At 39.8% G+C, this 17,500-nt stretch overlaps 1 protein-coding gene across 2 annotated transcripts in view; it reads left to right on the forward strand.

Annotated features, from left to right (window-relative positions):
- The window catches only part of LOC138049274 (cell division cycle protein 27 homolog), a 30,187-nt gene that overhangs the window by 3,780 nt on the left and 8,907 nt on the right, over positions 1 to 17,500 (forward strand). For both annotated transcript variants that reach the window (XM_068895476.1, XM_068895477.1), the window contains 12 exons: positions 733 to 858; positions 3,697 to 3,794; positions 4,311 to 4,692; positions 5,773 to 5,878; positions 6,696 to 6,869; positions 7,292 to 7,363; positions 10,865 to 11,009; positions 12,125 to 12,297; positions 13,232 to 13,283; positions 13,970 to 14,070; positions 15,905 to 16,113; positions 16,386 to 16,503. In XM_068895476.1, coding sequence (XP_068751577.1) covers positions 733 to 858; positions 3,697 to 3,794; positions 4,311 to 4,692; positions 5,773 to 5,878; positions 6,696 to 6,869; positions 7,292 to 7,363; positions 10,865 to 11,009; positions 12,125 to 12,297; positions 13,232 to 13,283; positions 13,970 to 14,070; positions 15,905 to 16,113; positions 16,386 to 16,503 — 1,756 coding nt within the window. The remainder of the gene's footprint in view (positions 1 to 732; positions 859 to 3,696; positions 3,795 to 4,310; positions 4,693 to 5,772; positions 5,879 to 6,695; positions 6,870 to 7,291; positions 7,364 to 10,864; positions 11,010 to 12,124; positions 12,298 to 13,231; positions 13,284 to 13,969; positions 14,071 to 15,904; positions 16,114 to 16,385; positions 16,504 to 17,500) is intronic.

A 17,500-nucleotide genomic window follows, 5' to 3' on the forward strand; every position in this document is an offset into this window, starting at 1 on the left:
ACGTGTCTCTTCCCTTAGGTGCACATTACGACCCATGATACATTGTACTTGAATGAATCCCTCTACTTCCTTTAAAAACCCTTCTGTCACCAAAATGATGAAAATAAAAAAAATAATTAAGGGAAGGCGGGAATGGATAACATTTCTACATTTTGTTTTATGAGACATCAAGCCTTATTCGTCAGCATTCAGCCAGTGATCATTGGCAAGTGATCTGAGTGATGTAATGTACCATGTACGTGTAGGATCCCTTTTTCTAAAACCCTTGTCTCATCAAATTTGAAGTGAAAAAGTCAAGGGAAGTAGGGAATGGGCAACATTTCTACATTTTGTTTTATGAGACATCAAGCCTTACTCAACAGCTTTCAGCCAGCTTTAATCAGAATTAATGCATTCCGAGTCATTTTCATTTTAGCGAGGTCTTCCTAGTATACACATAGCCCACTCATTGATGAAAACAGAATTTCAAAGACAAAAGCAACTTTGAAGGAGAAAAGCATTTTGTCCAAAGTACTTAACTCACTTGAAGTCTTCTAGAAAGTTCCACGGGTGAAATGATTGTTGAAAAAGGCCGCCTGAAAGGAAACTTCATTAAAAGGAATCCTGTCCAACTAGCCTACGGTGTCAATTTATATGCAAGGATTAGGTTAACTATGCTATCATTGTGTGACTCACAATAATTATCGTCATGGTTGCGCTCATTTTTGTTTCAATTTTACTTAAAATCTGCAGACTTGCTGAGGCTGAGATGGCTTTAACTGGAGGCTGTCTAACAAGCAATAAGCCATTGGAGACAATTGCTTCAGAGTTTGGCTCTGCAGCAGGTTATGGACTGGCTCTTTTAGGACAAATTTGCAGGTGGGATCATGTGTTCTTATTATTCTGATTAGGGTAATATCAGAATGAATAACATATGGGTGGCTGCAAGTGTTTTGAAATTGCATTCACTGACTGGTAATGAGAGAAGGGTTGATTTTAGAGTTTGTCACATAAAATTATGGGCAGGGATGTAGCTAAGAATAAATTCATCAGGTTGAAGGTTCTATTGAGGCGGCAAGTTCGTGCTCTGAGCATCAAACCTGGTAACAAGATTGTTCCCAGTGTCTCGCAACAACCTGGCATTTTTCAAGATGGTGAATACAGGGAAAGAGATGACACGCACAACAATACTTAAAATGACGCTTTTATTTCATTTCCAGTATCAATAAATTCTTATTTCTAGTGATAATTGGAACCGTATACTAACAGATATTCAATTTTTTTTGTTAACACATTGAATGACTTTTAAACTTTGTTGAGAATAAATTCAGCTGGCGATTACCCCTTTCTTAATCAGCGATTTTCACTGGCAGCGGGCGCTTAGCGACATCCCTGTATGGGGCAAAATTACTGGATACTGATTGGCTGAGACGGAGGGCATTTCTTTGTTAATCACAAGGGCACTTTTATGTAATGAAGAGGGCAGGATGACTTGATCCTAATTATAAGTGGTTAACAGTGCTTATTGAACTTTACCTGAATGAAAGAGTGTTAAGTTGACTGCCATTTGTCGAACAGGCTTCCCGTAGTAATCTTGCCCTTTTTTGTGATAAACATGTAATTGCACTGTGCCCTTGTGCAATTAAGAATTAATTTACATGTAACTTGTATTTTCAAAGTTTTCCAGATTGCACTCAATTTGCCATTTTGTGCAAACTTTGAAAATGGGCGTGCAAGTAATCTTTAATTGTCCTGGGGACCATGTGGTTACATCGTACAAAGTATTCTCTACTTTCTCATTAATCCCATAATACACTTCTTTTACCACCCAAAATGTCGCACACCTTATTATAGGAAATTAACGTAACGCTCTATGAAATTAAGGTATTGGAACTTAAACACGGTCACCACTTAAATTAACGAGAATTTAAGGTAAAATGACTTTTGAATAAAGAAAGTTAATGCAAAGGACGATGTAAACGTGGATGCTTATCTCTGATCCGTACTGTAGAATTACACAATAAAGGCAATTAACATGGTTAAGACACAGTTGGTGGTGACCACTGGAACAAATGTATTCAACACTGGATGCAAAAAAGTCATAAATTGAACAAAACTGAGCTATCTGGTCAACAAAACAGTCATCAAAATTCCAATTAATGTAGGGGTTAACAGAAAGAAAGAAAGTTTGTACCTCACTTTATTGTTTTTTAGTTGTCCCCCAAGTCCACTTTTCCTTTGGTCATCACCAAGAACACGCCAGACTCTTCCATGCCTTGGAAGTGGCCAGAGTTTGTGTTCTTGGTGCTGACCCAGTGTTCAACACTTACTTTCTTACCAATTGCCCTTTGGGCAACCAGTTTTGTTTTTTTGGTTGTCCATGGCTTTTTTTTCAGTTGCCCACCTTCTAAAGACCTGTTGCCATTAAAACTCAAAGGAGACTCAATTTTGTGTAACGTGTGTAAAATGACACAAACCTGCTCTGCGACCATGCTGTTCTAGTAGCCTTGACAGTTTTGCTTTGACAGGCATATCTTTAAGCAATTTTCCTTTCCTATAAGAGATCAATGGAGATTCCTTGAATATCACTCTGAGATTAGGTTGGTTTTGAATTAAATACCATTTCTCCAATAGTATTTTCTTCAAGTCTTTCAAAGCTGGTTGAAATTTCGTGACTAAAGGTAGAATTTTCTTGTGCGCTTGTTCGATATCAAAGCAGTATCGTAGCGTATTTTGCCGTGTGAAAACTGGGTTCCATTGTAACAAACATTGTTTTAGCGTGTAGAAAGATGGCGGCTACAAACATATTCCTTCCAATCTGTTTTGTGGTTTTTAACAGAGAAATAAATAACAACAAAGAGATGTAACATTACTTTTTATTCGTGTTTGCGGTGACCACTATTACTAGTCACTTTCTTTGTTGCAAATCAAATCGTTCCAGAAAATATTAGTCAAACAAAATACTCATGGCCTGATCGGGCAAGTCTTAGAGTTGTTTTACTTGCCCACGGATATATTTTGCTTGCCTCGGGCAATCGGGCAAGCGTTAGTGTCGACACTGTGACCAAAAGAAAAGTGGACTCTGTGGACAAGATTGGAAATGGGCATGACATGAAAGTTGGAAAGATTGTTGCAGTGAGAGAAGCAACTTAAGTAGTTGCCACCAAGTCTGAGAAAATCCTGACTCGAATGGGATTCAAACCCATGACTGTACGATTGTGCTGCACTTTCGCTATGTTGAGCTATCAAGCCAGCTGGGAGCTGGTCACTTGCGCATCTCACATCTCTGGTTCTGTGAAGATCTCAGCACAATTCTTAAAGTGAGGTTCACAAGAAAGCTTCAGGTTTTGCAGAATTATTTTATTTGCAACACAATTAATAGAACCTGAATGAACAAGGGATTTGACTAAGCACGCTGACTAGTACAGAATTTATTTAATTTATTGCCGTCTCATTTTAGGAGCCTGTAAATAAAACATGAAGAAAATTCCCTCCTGAGAGTGAGAATTATAGAGTTTCCTCTGGCCGATGCCAGGTGATTTTCCTTGTAAATCAGGGCCAGTTCAGGATTCAATAAATTCTGTCAACTTAAAAACTACTGTATGTCCCTTTACAGAGAACCAACCCCGTAGTATTTTGGACATCTCTTTTGCTATAGCACTGCCCCTACTCCCAAATCATTTTGACTGTTTCTGTCAACAATGTTGTTTGTTCCAGGAAATCTGAACAGATGGGACGAGCTGCAGAATGTTTTAAGAGCAGTTTAAAGTACAATCCATACCTGTGGAGTTCATTTGAAAATCTCTGTCAACTAGGTGACTATGCAGTTAACCCTCTAAGTGGTGATATCAACATGCAAATTCTCATTAGAGTTCTTAAAAGGATTCTTACGATACTACATGTAAGAAAAAGAATGTTTTCAAACAAAGTACCGGTAATCATGTGTTTGTTGATGATTTTCGTTATTCTCATGACTTGCCTGAAAGAATTTTCCTTGCTTGAAAAATTTGAAGTTATGCCTTTTAGGTGAACAACATTCACACAAAAGTGAATCCTATTTACTTGCATCATTTATAACATCAGTTTGTAAATGAAGATTTGCAAAAAGCATAATGTGAAGTGCCATGCAGTGGTATTTGAAGGTAAAAAAGGGTTTTAAATTTGTTACACAACAGAAGAGAAAGTCGAGGAAGATTAAAAACAATAAAAACATTTTATGTTTCCAACCAGCTCCTTCCCTGGAGCTATTGGCCTGTGCTGGAGTTTATCACCAGAAACCAAACAATTACTATTTTAAAGAGCTTTGTGTTGTCTGTAATTTGAAATTTTAGGTGAAAAGCCAGATCCTGCAGATTATTTTAAGTCCTCATCTTGTCCGAAGATCACGTCATCTATAACACAGAGGGAGAGCATAACAATAGGCAGTACCACCATCGCCATGGATACCTCCATTCCGTCTGAAAACCTGCAATGTAACATTGATTCAGTGGCATCAGAGAACCTCGACCCATCACAGAATGTGACGCCGCAGTACGTCAGCACAGTCATAGTACCCAATGTAGGCTCATTGAGGTCAAGTTCGGTCGAAGTATCTGGGGGAACTTATGGCTCACAGCCCTCATCTGTCAGTATTGTTGGCGAGAAACGAATACGGCAGAGGGTTGGAAGGAATCTTTTAGGATCTATGAGATCAGCTAGTCCACTAATGGCGAGGTATGAAAAATCAATTTTAGGTAAAATGGAACACAAGTATTTTTCCATGTTATCTTAGAAAAAATGTCATTTTATTATATAAACACCAATGAAATACCAAGTGAGCTTTCGCACAAAAACAAGATATCTTCACCTGTGAAGATGACATGTTATCTTCACATGTGAAAATATCACTGTTGCTACATGTATGGTTACATATGAAAATCACACCTTTTGATACCTTTCTTGAAATGATTTAGTATTTCATTGGTGTTTATATAATAAATAGAATATTACATGGCCACCTGGAGATACGAAATTTCTCTTCTCGTGTTGAAAAATATTTTCATCACTTGAAGAGATTTAATTATCTCCGCACATCCATGTAATATCCTCTATTTACAGTATTCAAGGGCATGTAATTAGCTTACTATATTTTGCCCTTCTCCATTTCTTTTTCCTTTAGTATTAAATGTAATAATAGTAATAATAATAATGATAATAATGATAATAATAATAATAATGGTTTATTCAACAGATCCACGGGGTGGCTATTCTCTGTTAAATTACATTATTTACAGTTGAAGATAATAAATATTAACAGATAGAAAGTTTAATTAAAAAGTTCTGTAATCCTCAAATAATAATTTGTAATAGATTCTGGTAAATTGTTAAATACATGTACAGCTTTGACGCGTCATCTTGGAAAGTGCCTTTTTCGGTTGTGACCGCTAATCTTATAGAGTTGCTTGAGCACAGTTTCTTGTGGCATTTTTGTTTTTTTTAGATAATTTGGCCAAGTCTCAGTATTATGCAAAGCCTTAAAGTATGATTTCAAGAGGTTGAAATCTCTTCTCTCATAGATTGTAACTACACCGGACATTCATTTTTGTAACTTAACCCATTGACCTCTGAGAGTGACACTGGTCTAACGCCAGACAATTTTACTTGTCGAACCAGCAGGCACCTTATTAAATTATTAAATTTTATGAAAACCCCTGATCCAAGTTACATGATCTTAGTGGGAGAGACCTTTGTAATGAGAGAGATTTATCTTAGAACTTTGTTTCTTGTGTGTGTGTGGTCTTTTTTCTTTTATAGTTTTGGAATGCTGGCTACAGATTCACCGTCAAACGACCAGAATACTTTCATTACTCCGTCTCCTATCAGCGGTGATAGCTTAGCACCAAAAGCTCCTGTGAAAAAGGTTTGCAAAATAATGCCCATTCCTAGGGTTAACTGGATAGTGGCCAAAAATGTTTTGAGCTTAGATTTGGAGGCATGTAAGCTACAAGGAAATTAATTTAGATACAGCTGTAACTGTGTCAGAGGAATTATTACAGTGCGACATGCCTTACTGTGGCCACCCAACAAAGTTTTTTACAAATTGTCCGTCAATCAGGATGTGTGAATTTGATTGACAGTCACGCCTCCTTGCAAAAAGTTCACACAGTTGTAAGTGGAACACCATTGCATGGGTTGTTGAGTTGACGTATTTACACGTAATTTTTAAATGTGAAGGTTTGTTGGGTGGCCATGGTAAGGTGCGTTGCACTGTAACCCATAGACTTCTGGGAGTGAGACTTAACAGATTTTACTCATTCTCGTACCTAGTACCATGGATTTATTTGTTGGGTAGTCATGAGAATTTGGTTTTATATCAAGATCACACCTCTTAATTAAGCTGATAATAAATTATTCTACATACGCAATACATGTCTGACTGACATTTTCATTGAGAAGACGGTTTATGTACCAACCATTCCTAGGAGTTCAAAGAATATCACATGTGGCTGAATATAACTTACGCTAAGTTAAACTTGAGCCAATGCAGTCAGCGGCGGTTTGCAGCGGCCATGCAGGAGGGGGGGGGGGTCGCATTTATATGCTTTGTTGCAGGGGCCTTTGTGTTGCGTTTCCAGCTACGTTTTCGTTCGCTGTTTGCCTGCCTTTCTTGCCATTGTTCAGTGCCTTTTCGCTAACAGACACGATTCCTTAATTGTATTGCTTTGATTCCTTTGTAGGTTGGCTCACGTAGGGGTGATTCAGTGTATAAACCAGTGACAACTAACTCGTCTAGTGCGCACAACATACACACGCAGTCATCTCAAGGGTCTTTGAGTGTCAGACGCAGTTCAAGGCTTTTTACCCTCTCTTCAAATAACACTTCAATCAGCAGTATGGACACAAATAACAAAGTATGTTCTAAAGCTAGCATTTCTCTGTCAGATTGTTTTGGGGAATTGATTTGCCTGAGGAGCCCATGACTTAGATCTAGTGAACAACTCCCATACTAACCCTATATCACGACATTTTTACCGACCGATCTATTTTTAGACTACTTTTTCCACACACACAAAAAATGCAGTTCCGGTAATGCTATGAAGTCAAGTTAGTTTCTTGTGATTGGTCATCAGGCGTCTGTTGGAGTCTCATTCATGGGAAATTTAATCTCAAAATAAATCGGTCTGTAAAAACACGGTGACAGGAATGAATTGCAGTTGTTCGCTCCTACTCCCTACTGACGGGCTCCTGTTCACCTCTGTTCCCGTCACCGGGGAAAGTCCTTTTGCCAGTTTTTGTTTTTTCTGAAAACTGCTGTCCTTGATTCATCTCTCAGGATCGGAGAACAAAAAGTGCACGAGTTACAACCAGCTCACCAAAACCAGCCGTCAGTAATGTCATAAAAAAGGTAAAGTGTATTATTTTGTGTTGAATTGAACTTTGACAGATACTGTGTATAAGCTGAGTCATGGATTCAGGGCACTGTCTTTATCAAATGGCATAAAAGCAGTCTTTGCGACTGGAAGTTACATGTAGCAACTGCATTGAGCTTCAAATGGCTGCTACACTGAGACCGTGTGACCTACGTGAGCCTGTGCACGTACGAATGAACCACTGACCACTAAGCAATCCGCTCAAACAACCCCCAGTTATTTGTGCGGTGATTTCTGGCTTTGACTGCCTGACATTACAAAATTCAAAGATGGGCTAGTACCACCTAGATACAGTAGTTGGGTGCAGGCCTCCAATTAGTCCTTATTATGATATTTTTAAAAATAACAAGATATTTATAAAAAAATAACTTGATTTCAAAGGGGGAAATCAGAGCATAAAATTAACTTTTTTTCCCGGTAGCCACTTGGGTCCTAAATATTTTAAAGTGGTAGTCAATTCCAAAAAGTTGGTGGCCATTATGACACACACACACACACACACCCACAAAAAAAAACAATTTTTACCCAGTCACTGTACTGGATAGATTAAATTGCTCATGAATCATAGTAATACATTCACAAAAACATCAAAAATTACCCGGGCTCCAGCTCATGGAACAAACTCACTAACTTAAACTATTTATCCACGTTCAATACCTTGCCATTACAATGTCGAAAATAGATATTAAGTAACAGCTAAGTCAGCAATCATTTCTCCAACAAATGGACGAAAAGTTTTCTTACAAATAAAGGGTCGCTCTCTTATGCTTCATTTGCTACTAATAAATAAATGATTGTTATTTTCCATGTCGTATGAAGGAAGCCTCTAATATCATGAAAGCAACAAATAAAGGCCTGCATATTACAAGTTCGTGGAACCATCACCGTGTAATCAAAATTAAAGTACATTTCAAAAACGCCTGTGTTGTAAAATTAACGATAAAAAAGAATATCTAACTATCCTAATTTTATAGGCGAGGAAAAACATCGTTTTACAAAAGAGTTAGTGATTCGTATGAGGCCTCAGTTTTTTTAAGTCGCAAGAAGCTTTCTATCTCAGACATTAGGGCCGTTTATACGAGAGAAAATAAGCCGTGGCTTACTCTGGCCGCGGCTTACATAAGGCGCGAACACCCCGTAAGAATGGTACAAAATCTACGTTCACAGCTTTCTCAAGCTGCGGCTTATCCTGGCCTGGGAGTTTACACTCGTATAAATAGTTCCTTTCGCGTATTATGTACGCCGCGGCCAGAGTAAGCCGCGGCTTATTTTCTCTCGTATAAACGGCCCTATTAAATAGATTTAGAACCACGTTTACGGAAAATGCAGACGGCAAATTTTAATTTTGATTTCGCTCCCTTTTCTTCTAATTCTTAAAAACATCTAACAGAAACATAGAAAAATATTTCCCATTCACAATAAATACAGGCAATGTCGCATTGTTGTCGAAGGGCTGTAAGGCAGACGGCAAATGTTAGATTCTTACCGCTTGCCATTCGTGTAAACGTGGATCTATAGTTCTCTATCGTGAAAAATTTGGCCTTCGCGTGCTGCCTTTTGAATTGAAGTCGTCTAATGGACTCTTTTTTTTTTTCAGCATATGTTTCGTCCAATGCATGAGCAAACGCTAAAATATATTCGACCGAGGAAGTGCTGTCACAATAGTCAAAAAGATCACTTCGATCACTTTCCACGCTTCGATTAATTTCCTCGCTCATTTTTAATTCAAATGAACTCACGCGATGAAAAATAAGCCCGCAAAATTCGCACGAGCTACAAAGAGGACACTAGAATGGGTCATATACAACCTGAAAGGTTACCTAAATCCAAGATCGCGTTGTGACGTTCGAAATCGTGCATGTGCTACGTTTTGGGTTTTCACAGCAAAGTTAACGGGGAACTTTGCTGCAGATTTATCTTTACAAATCTTCGAAAATCACTAGATTTCAAGGTAAGGTGTGATTACAAATTCTAGTAGCCAATTTGGCGACTAATTTTCAGGATTTGGTCGCCAAAGTGAAAAATTTAGTCGCATTGGCGCCTGTATTAGGCGCAATTTTACGCCCTGGAAATGGAATTAGTTTTTGAAAGATTAGAGTTGCATGTATTTTACAGGGGAGAAGGGCTAGCGCAGTGGTGAGAGCACTCGCTTCCCACCAATGTGGCCAGGGTTTGATTCCCAGACTTGGCATCATATGTGGGTTGACTTTGTTGGTTCTCTACTCTGGTTCGAGAGGTTTTTCCCCAGGTACTTCGGTTTTCCACTCTCTTCAAAAAACCATGTCTGATTTGATTTCATGTTCATGTTTAAACGAGTTGTGTTCCTAGGTGACACGTGGTTAAATAAAAATAAAATATTAAAGTGTTATTATCAAAGAGTGTTAAAAGTTCACCATCAGGATTGTTGTAATGCATAAATTATAGTGATTGGCCTAAGTCTTGTAATAGTTATGGAACAAATGAAAAATATAATAATTCATTGGAATTTCCTACCTTTGCATTTTGAAGTCCCGTGGGAGGTCAACAAGATCACTCGCCTCCCACAAAACTATGTGGACAGTGTTCGATTCCCAGACTCGGCGTCATAATTATGTGGGTTGAGTTTGTTGGTTCTCTACTCTGCACCGAGAGATTTTTCTCTGGGTACTCCGGTTTTCCACTCTCTTCAAAAATCAATGTTTGATTCGCTTTGATTTTAGTTAATAATAATTTATTGGATTTCTACGTACAATGATTACTATGCACTTATTATTAAATAATAAATATTATAATTTAACAAATCGAATGTGGTTCAGTGTTGTCTGTACTCTTATCAACAACAATATTCGCATCACAGTTGTCAAAATGCTGTGGACACGTGAGGTGCAGCTGAGTGGCTCCACAGTAACGTTGGACCACTTTTTACAATTGTGTGACACATCGACGCGAGCAGCATTTTCTAGACTCTTATAGACAACAGCAAGCCAATCAGATTGCAAGATTACAAGCAATTGTGGTAAAAAAGTATTATGGACTTGCATGGGTTGGGTAATTGTGCTGCTCATGACTAGAGTGGTAATGCTGTGGTTTGGTTTAGAACCCAAGTGAAGACCATTCTATTTGGGTGAACTCGTGTTGCATGTGTGTAGGCCCACCGCCCAATTACTGGTCTAAACTACATAATTCAATAGATCTAGTTTCAATCAAGGGTCATAAAACCAAAACCAAAGTAATTACTTTGGCCAATCAAAAAGGACAGAGACATCCGGTAAACCAATCAAAACTCAAAGTAATTACACATAGCCGACACAAAGCGTGGGAAAATGTGCATGCGCGAGCCACGGATGGTTTTGGTTTCACTTCTGATTGGTTGAAAAAGTGGCGCGAGAACTTTGAACCAATCACTGAGTGAAGTAATCCAAAACCAAAGCAATTCGCTAATTACTTTCGACACTCAATTGAAAACCGCTCAATTATTTGATTTTTGGCTATTGTAGACTCGCCGTCAAGTCCGAAGCTCGACTCCTGTGCCACTGGCTCCTTGTGTTGAAAATGTCATCCAAGAGGGATCATCAGCACCACAGAATACTGAATGTCAAGGGAAGGGTCAGGAAAAGTTGTCACCTGTTCAGAGCAGTATGGGTAAGGAAGGTTTTAAAATAGAACTTTGGGCAGGCAGCAAAACCGGATGAGTAGGCTGGGAATGGGCACCATGAGCTGAAGTTGTTCTTTCCGAGGACAGAAGGCACGAGCTTGTGGGGGGGGGGGGGGGGGATCCGGGGGCATTCTCCCCCCGGAAAATTTTGAAATTTGGGCCTCTTAGAGTGCATTTCCTGCGTTCTGGACCACGTGTTACGGTATTTGAACAGAACACTAATATCATTGACTTTTTTTATTCATAGAGATTACATGAATACTCAAAAAATTTTTGTGAAATTTAGTTGACAACTAAGCATGTGTTGGGAAATAGCGTGACATAGCCCCTTTAAGGCTCGTCTGCATTCTATACGGCTGCGTGCAATATATTTCATATGTCGTGGCCGAAAAGACCCTTTGCAAATGTCGTATTCTCACGCTTGAAATGTAGTTTACAAATCAGGCAGCTTACACCAAGTACTGGACTGCTGGACCGCTGCTTCAAAAACATGTTTGCTCCATCCTGAAATGGACGGGTAAACAGAAATTGCCGCCGAAATTACTCAGAATTCAGGCGTCTCTTGTTTTTCATGAATAAACTTTGCCGATCCAAGGCTCGTGTTCTGTGCGAATTTTTCTCATGTTATTCATAAAATTAACTTGCAATAGCCAGCAAGTTTCATCAGCTGGGAGCTCTCACTGAAAACCCTGCGAGACCCCACCCATCGCATTATTTTCAATCGTATGTCATACACCTGTACCAAAAGCAAAGTAATTTATTTTACCAATTACAGCAGAAGTATACAAATGATTAAGCCACTCTCATTAGATATTTATGTATACACCTTATTCCAGAATGTCTGCCATTTCAGTATTCTTTTGTTTGATTGCAAATTGGCCTTTTTGGCCTCGTTCAAGGTTAAATATTCTTCTGAATTTTATGTTTGAAAGCTAGGCCAAAAGGTCCAATTAGAATACTAAAATGGCGGCCATTTTGGAATAAGGTGTATTGTGTGAGTTATTTTGGTATAAACAACATCTTGGATTTCATATAAATGGCTTGAAATAGTGAAACATAGCCCTTTGACTTTTATTTTCTTCTTCTTTGTTTGCCCTTTCAGATGGTTTAATGTCATTATTGAAACAAATCGGCCAAGCTTATGTGTACCTTAGTTCCTATGAATGCAAACAGGCATTGAATGCATTCTTGTCATTGGCACCCCATCATTACAACACCGGATGGGTCTTAACCCAGGTGGGCCGTGCCCACTTTGAACTGGCAGACTATCGGCAGGTACGACTTAACTTCGGCTTGTCTGAGAAAGCAGTAGTTAAAGGAGTAAATGCAGAATACTCGGCTCCTATTGTGTTCTTGAAGCGGTATCGTTTGAAGAACGAGGCATATAACAATACACGCCATTCATATGCAAATAAGTGGCCTGGTATCCGCAGTTTAGCAAGGTTGGAACCCAGCTAGGAGTCCTATCATAACTAATTGAAGTACGATCGTCCGGGTGAGTGTAGTCCTGGAAAGGACTGTTTTGGTTGACGTTTCGACAATTTGAGGGAAGTCTTCTTTAAGATGGCTCTGACTTCTTCTGACTCTCTGACAGGTAATCGAGACTTCAGTTCATGTCACGCAAAAAAATTCCTTCTCAGGATTACACTCACCCGTACGATCGTACTTCACTTGGTTATCAGTAATTTTAATGTAGCTGTTCATAGCGTAAAGGGAGTTTTAGTAACAAAGATGGCAAGAAGCGCGTAAACCAAACAAAAAATATGGCTTGATTAAAACTAACAAGGGCTTTGTACGCCTTGGGCGTTTTGCATTCAATACGTCAAGGTTAAGGGGTGGGATAAGGTGATTGCCAGAATTGGAGGGTGGGCAAGTAGTTGGGTTGGTGGATGAGTGGGTGGGTGAGTGGTGGACAGAGAGACAGACATACGGGCGGACGGACGGACTGACGGATAATGGTGGCCTGGCCTACCTATTACTTATTATTCAAACCAGGCAGGCAGCCAAATCTCAAGCGCACTTCCCTGAGTGCTGGAACAATTTCAAACCAAAATAGAAAGAACAAACATTAAAACAACAACAATGCATTGACTGCTTCAGATTCAGAATTCCCTCATAGTTTGCGGACAAGGTTAGCCGCCTCCTTGAATTGGCTTACCAACCCACTGAACCCCTAAAATAATGCGTTTATGACTTTCATTTACTGTAGGCCGAGAAAGTGTTTGCCAAAGTTAGACAATTAGAACCTTACAGAATCGAAGGTAAGATATTCGCTGAATTCACTAGATTATTTACTGTGATTTTCATAATTCTGTGGAATCTCACCTTCAAGCGCTAAGCGCCAAACTGCGTTTTGGCTTTCATCTATCAAATTTCCGAACATAGCAGGGATGATCGACTCCGCCTCTGGAAAGTGAATTGAAATTTTTCTTTAGTTCACAGCTCGAAGACCATTATATCTTTTTAGAGGTTCTTAATTAAAAAGATTTGCACAGATTCCACCACTTTCCATCGGCGTCGAGTTCGAATGCATGAATGCACCGTCAGAACCAAAGATGCTGATTGGTAGCTAGGTTATGTCACTTGATTTCGGCATCCGTGGTTTCGGGTCAGCTTTCATCGGACGATGTGCCAATTTGCATGGAAACAAAAGAATACTAAAATGGTGACCATTTTGGAATAAGGTGTATGTTACCATATCAACTCAATTGATAAACCGATTTCTGTGTTTCACTTCCCGACCGACGAAACACCATAGTTTCCTTGGAAACTAAACCCCTTTATCCACAAAATAGGAGATGTTTGCTTCGGCGCGCAGCCACATGCTAAGAGATTAGAGTGCGTTCAAGTCGAATTGAATTACGCATTGCAGACACTTCTCTCAGGCTGTTTTTTCTTTGAAACCTTGTACTGTTTTGCTCATTGATCGTTTCTCTCGTTTTTAAAGGCATGGAGATCTATTCTACTACTCTGTGGCACTTACAAAATGAAGTTACGCTCTCGGCCCTCGCACAGGATCTGGTAGAAAATGATCGCTCATCACCTCAGGTAAGAAAGCACCTTTAGGTCCTATTTTGGTTAGTCTTCTTTTGGGGATGTCACGCAACTCTCTTGCGGGAGCACTGCGTAACATGTCCAAAGACGGCTGCGAAGGACACTACATTTTCGTTTGTGCGAATTGGTAACTAAGGCAATCGACGACCAGTGGCGCATCGCGCGGGAGATCGCGGGTCACAACATCGGTCACACCAACGCTCAGAGACTTAAAAATTACTGAAGAGAAAGTGCTGCCTTCGCAATTTCATCTGCAAATGGTCAGACTTTCAAGTCTTCGCGGATTAATGAAAACAGATAAAGAACTTGCCCACTGTACGAGAAGAGTACAAAGGAGACCCCGGTGTGGGTGGTCTGACTTTCAGACAATAGGCCATTTTCCAAATTCATCCCTGCCTCTTCTTCAAAGCGAGTCTAAGAGCGAAGTTTTTCTTATGAAAATTAATTCATTCATATGTAAAGTAGAACTAATTACCATCACGCAAACTTGGCACTTAGACTCGCTTTGAAGAGGAGGCAGACATGAACTCAGGAATGGCCTATTGTAACCCGCCATCAATCCCATTACTATTACCATTGAAGGTGCGATGCGTATTGAACCGCCATTTGGTTCTCAAAGATGCTTGTATGTCAAATGACCAATCCTACAATCCTATTTTGGAGAAATAAATGCCAATTGGTGCACTGCTAAGAGCGCTCCAACGCCACTTTTCGACTCAATTATAAATGACAACAATCACCGCCTTAATGAGTTATTATCCGCAAAGCATGAAACTACTTATTCGTTAAGGCGAGCGCCACCTTTGGCATGCCACGCTTCAAAACGGATCGTTTTAAGAATAGTTTTACTATTTTTTCATGTCTTAAAGCAAACACAGTTTATAGTTTCCAACTTGCTCCAGCAGTGTTTAACGGATTAGATTCACGAATTCGGCATAGTATGGGTAGTTAGTTCTTTGTTCAGCACCAAAGGGTTTTCCTTGTGGTTGCTGGAGGCAAAAAATGACTCTTGGGAAAACTGAGAAAGTCAGTTCGCAGTCAGGCAAAGACCACACCACCTCGCGTAGACGCGAGGCCAAGTTTTGCTGGTTTTGGCACTTAGTGAATCGAATTGCATCTTCGGTGTCTATGTAAATGTGAATACATAGCTTTCAGTGGAAGTGCTCTTTCACAAGAAGAGGTATGTCAAATGGAACATAGCGCGATTAAAAATAGCAACTGGCAGAAAGCAACCGGTTGTTTTTTACTACAAGAAAAATTCTGCGAGTGGTCAGCGGTATTTTACCATTTTTCAAGCTACTTCGTGTATCCCCTTTTATAGTGTATTGAATATTTTAAAGAGATAGTCTGTTCTTCCATTTAAGCAATAGAGGACGTTTTCCGTGTTTCCATAGTTTTATCTAAACACGAGGGGGAGTTGGGAGAATTCGAGACAGTTATGCGTCTCGGGTTTGCCTCACTGTCGAGAATTCTCCCAACTTCCCCCGATTGTGTAGATAAGGCTACGGAAACACGCAAAAAAAGTCCTCTATTCCCTTTATAAAATATTTCTCAAAGATAATTCGACAAATGAAGTAAAATTCTGGGTTTTTTTACTTCTTGATTGAAACAGATTTTCTTGATACACGATCATATATCCTACCAGCCAATCAAAACGCGCGTCTGACAATACATAACCAATCAAACTTGGTGTGATGTCACAGCCGTGTTTCCATACTCTCATCTAAACACAGCTATTGACCAATGAGAGTGCGGGTACTATCCTAATTATTTTATAAATAGCCTTGGGTACCCATATAATCCCTTTTATTCCCTTGTATACCCCTAGGCATGGTGTGCAACTGGTAACTGCTTTAGTCTTCAAAAGGAACACGACACAGCAATCAAGTTTTTTCAACGAGCTGTTCAAGTTAATCAAGCATTCAGTTATGCTTACACGCTGCTTGGTCACGAGTATGTGCTGACGGAAGAGCTCGATCGCGCTATGTCGTGCTTTCGACAGGCTGTCAGGACGGATTCCAGACATTACAATGCTTGGTAAGCTCTGTCGCTGCAATATTACTCCGTCTCTGTGGCCCTTAGACATGCAGTTTTAATGGCGTAGCATAAATTTCGCTCTTAAAACTCTTTCAGTTTAAAGAGAAGTATGAGCTTCATGCGAGGCTTTTATATAGAGAACTAACTGGCAGAAAGCAACCCGTTGTCTTTTTATTACAAAGGGAAATTCTGCCTGTGGTCAAACTGTATGTAAGTTTCTTCGAACTTACCATTAATCCACATAGAAAAAATTATTGCTGTATTGTTTTCAGGTATGGTATAGGCATGATTTACTACAAACAAGAGAAGTTCAACTTGGCTGAAATTCTTTTCAGAAAAGCTCTTTCAATAAACCCGTCAAGCTCTGTTTTGTTCTGTCATGTCGGTGTGGTAAGTTCCTTCTCCAGCTGTTTAATTTGTTGGGTTTTTTTTTTTTTTTTTTTCATCCAAAGTTTTTTTATAATGGACTAAAGCTAAATTCGCCTTTGTCACACGGCGGCCATATTGTCCTGGGAGACCAAGAAAGCTTTGTTTTACCACGCCAAGCCTCGCAGTGAAAACCATGGGGGTGAGGCTTGGCGTGGTAAAACAAAGCTTTTTTGGTCTCCCGGGACAATATGGCCGCCGTGTGACAAGGGCGAATACCGCATTGTGGAGCCGTTTTCAGCGGAATACGGCCAATGACGGGAGTGGGGAGCTTAAAGAAAACGAGAAAAGGGTCTCAACATTTGCTTCAACATCCGTTCGACTGCTGGGGGGGAGGGGAGGGGAGGGGATGGGCAAACGGTTTCAAAAATCGAAGAACATTAAAATGGATTGCAATAACATTAGGGTTTTTGAAAACTGTTCAGTGTATTTCCATTGTTTGTATTTGCTCTACGGACATTTTTTTTTGTCACGAAGCTTTGATTTTTGTCGTTTAGAAGGAATTTCTGAGTTAACGTTTCATCCTTTCTCACCATGGACCTTATTGGCGCGGCGGCCATATTGGTCATAGACAGTAGATTTCGTACCCCGAGCCTCGAGTTGAAATGTTTGGGAACGAATTTCAGTGCGCAAAAACAAAAGTCTTTAATCCCTCGGGACTCATCATGGCCGCTGTATGATTGACGCCTATAGAGTCTCCAGTAGCTCAGTGCTTGGAGCATCTGACGAGATCACGGAGGGTCGCGAGTTCGAATCCTACCTGGGGCTCGGATTTTTCCGAGTTCCCAATGGGTTTAATTGTTAACATTTCATTTAATATGTGTACATCATTCTCACATAGCGTTAAGGACGGTGCCTACTATTGTTACTGCGCATACGTTCTGCGCATCTTGAGATACTCGGATTTCCTATCGGTGATGCTTACTAATACAGGGATATATTTGCGCAGTTTAAAACTATC

The sequence above is a fragment of the Montipora capricornis genome, chromosome 5 (assembly GCF_036669925.1).
Source record: "Montipora capricornis isolate CH-2021 chromosome 5, ASM3666992v2, whole genome shotgun sequence".
Lineage (NCBI taxonomy): Eukaryota > Metazoa > Cnidaria > Anthozoa > Scleractinia > Acroporidae > Montipora > Montipora capricornis.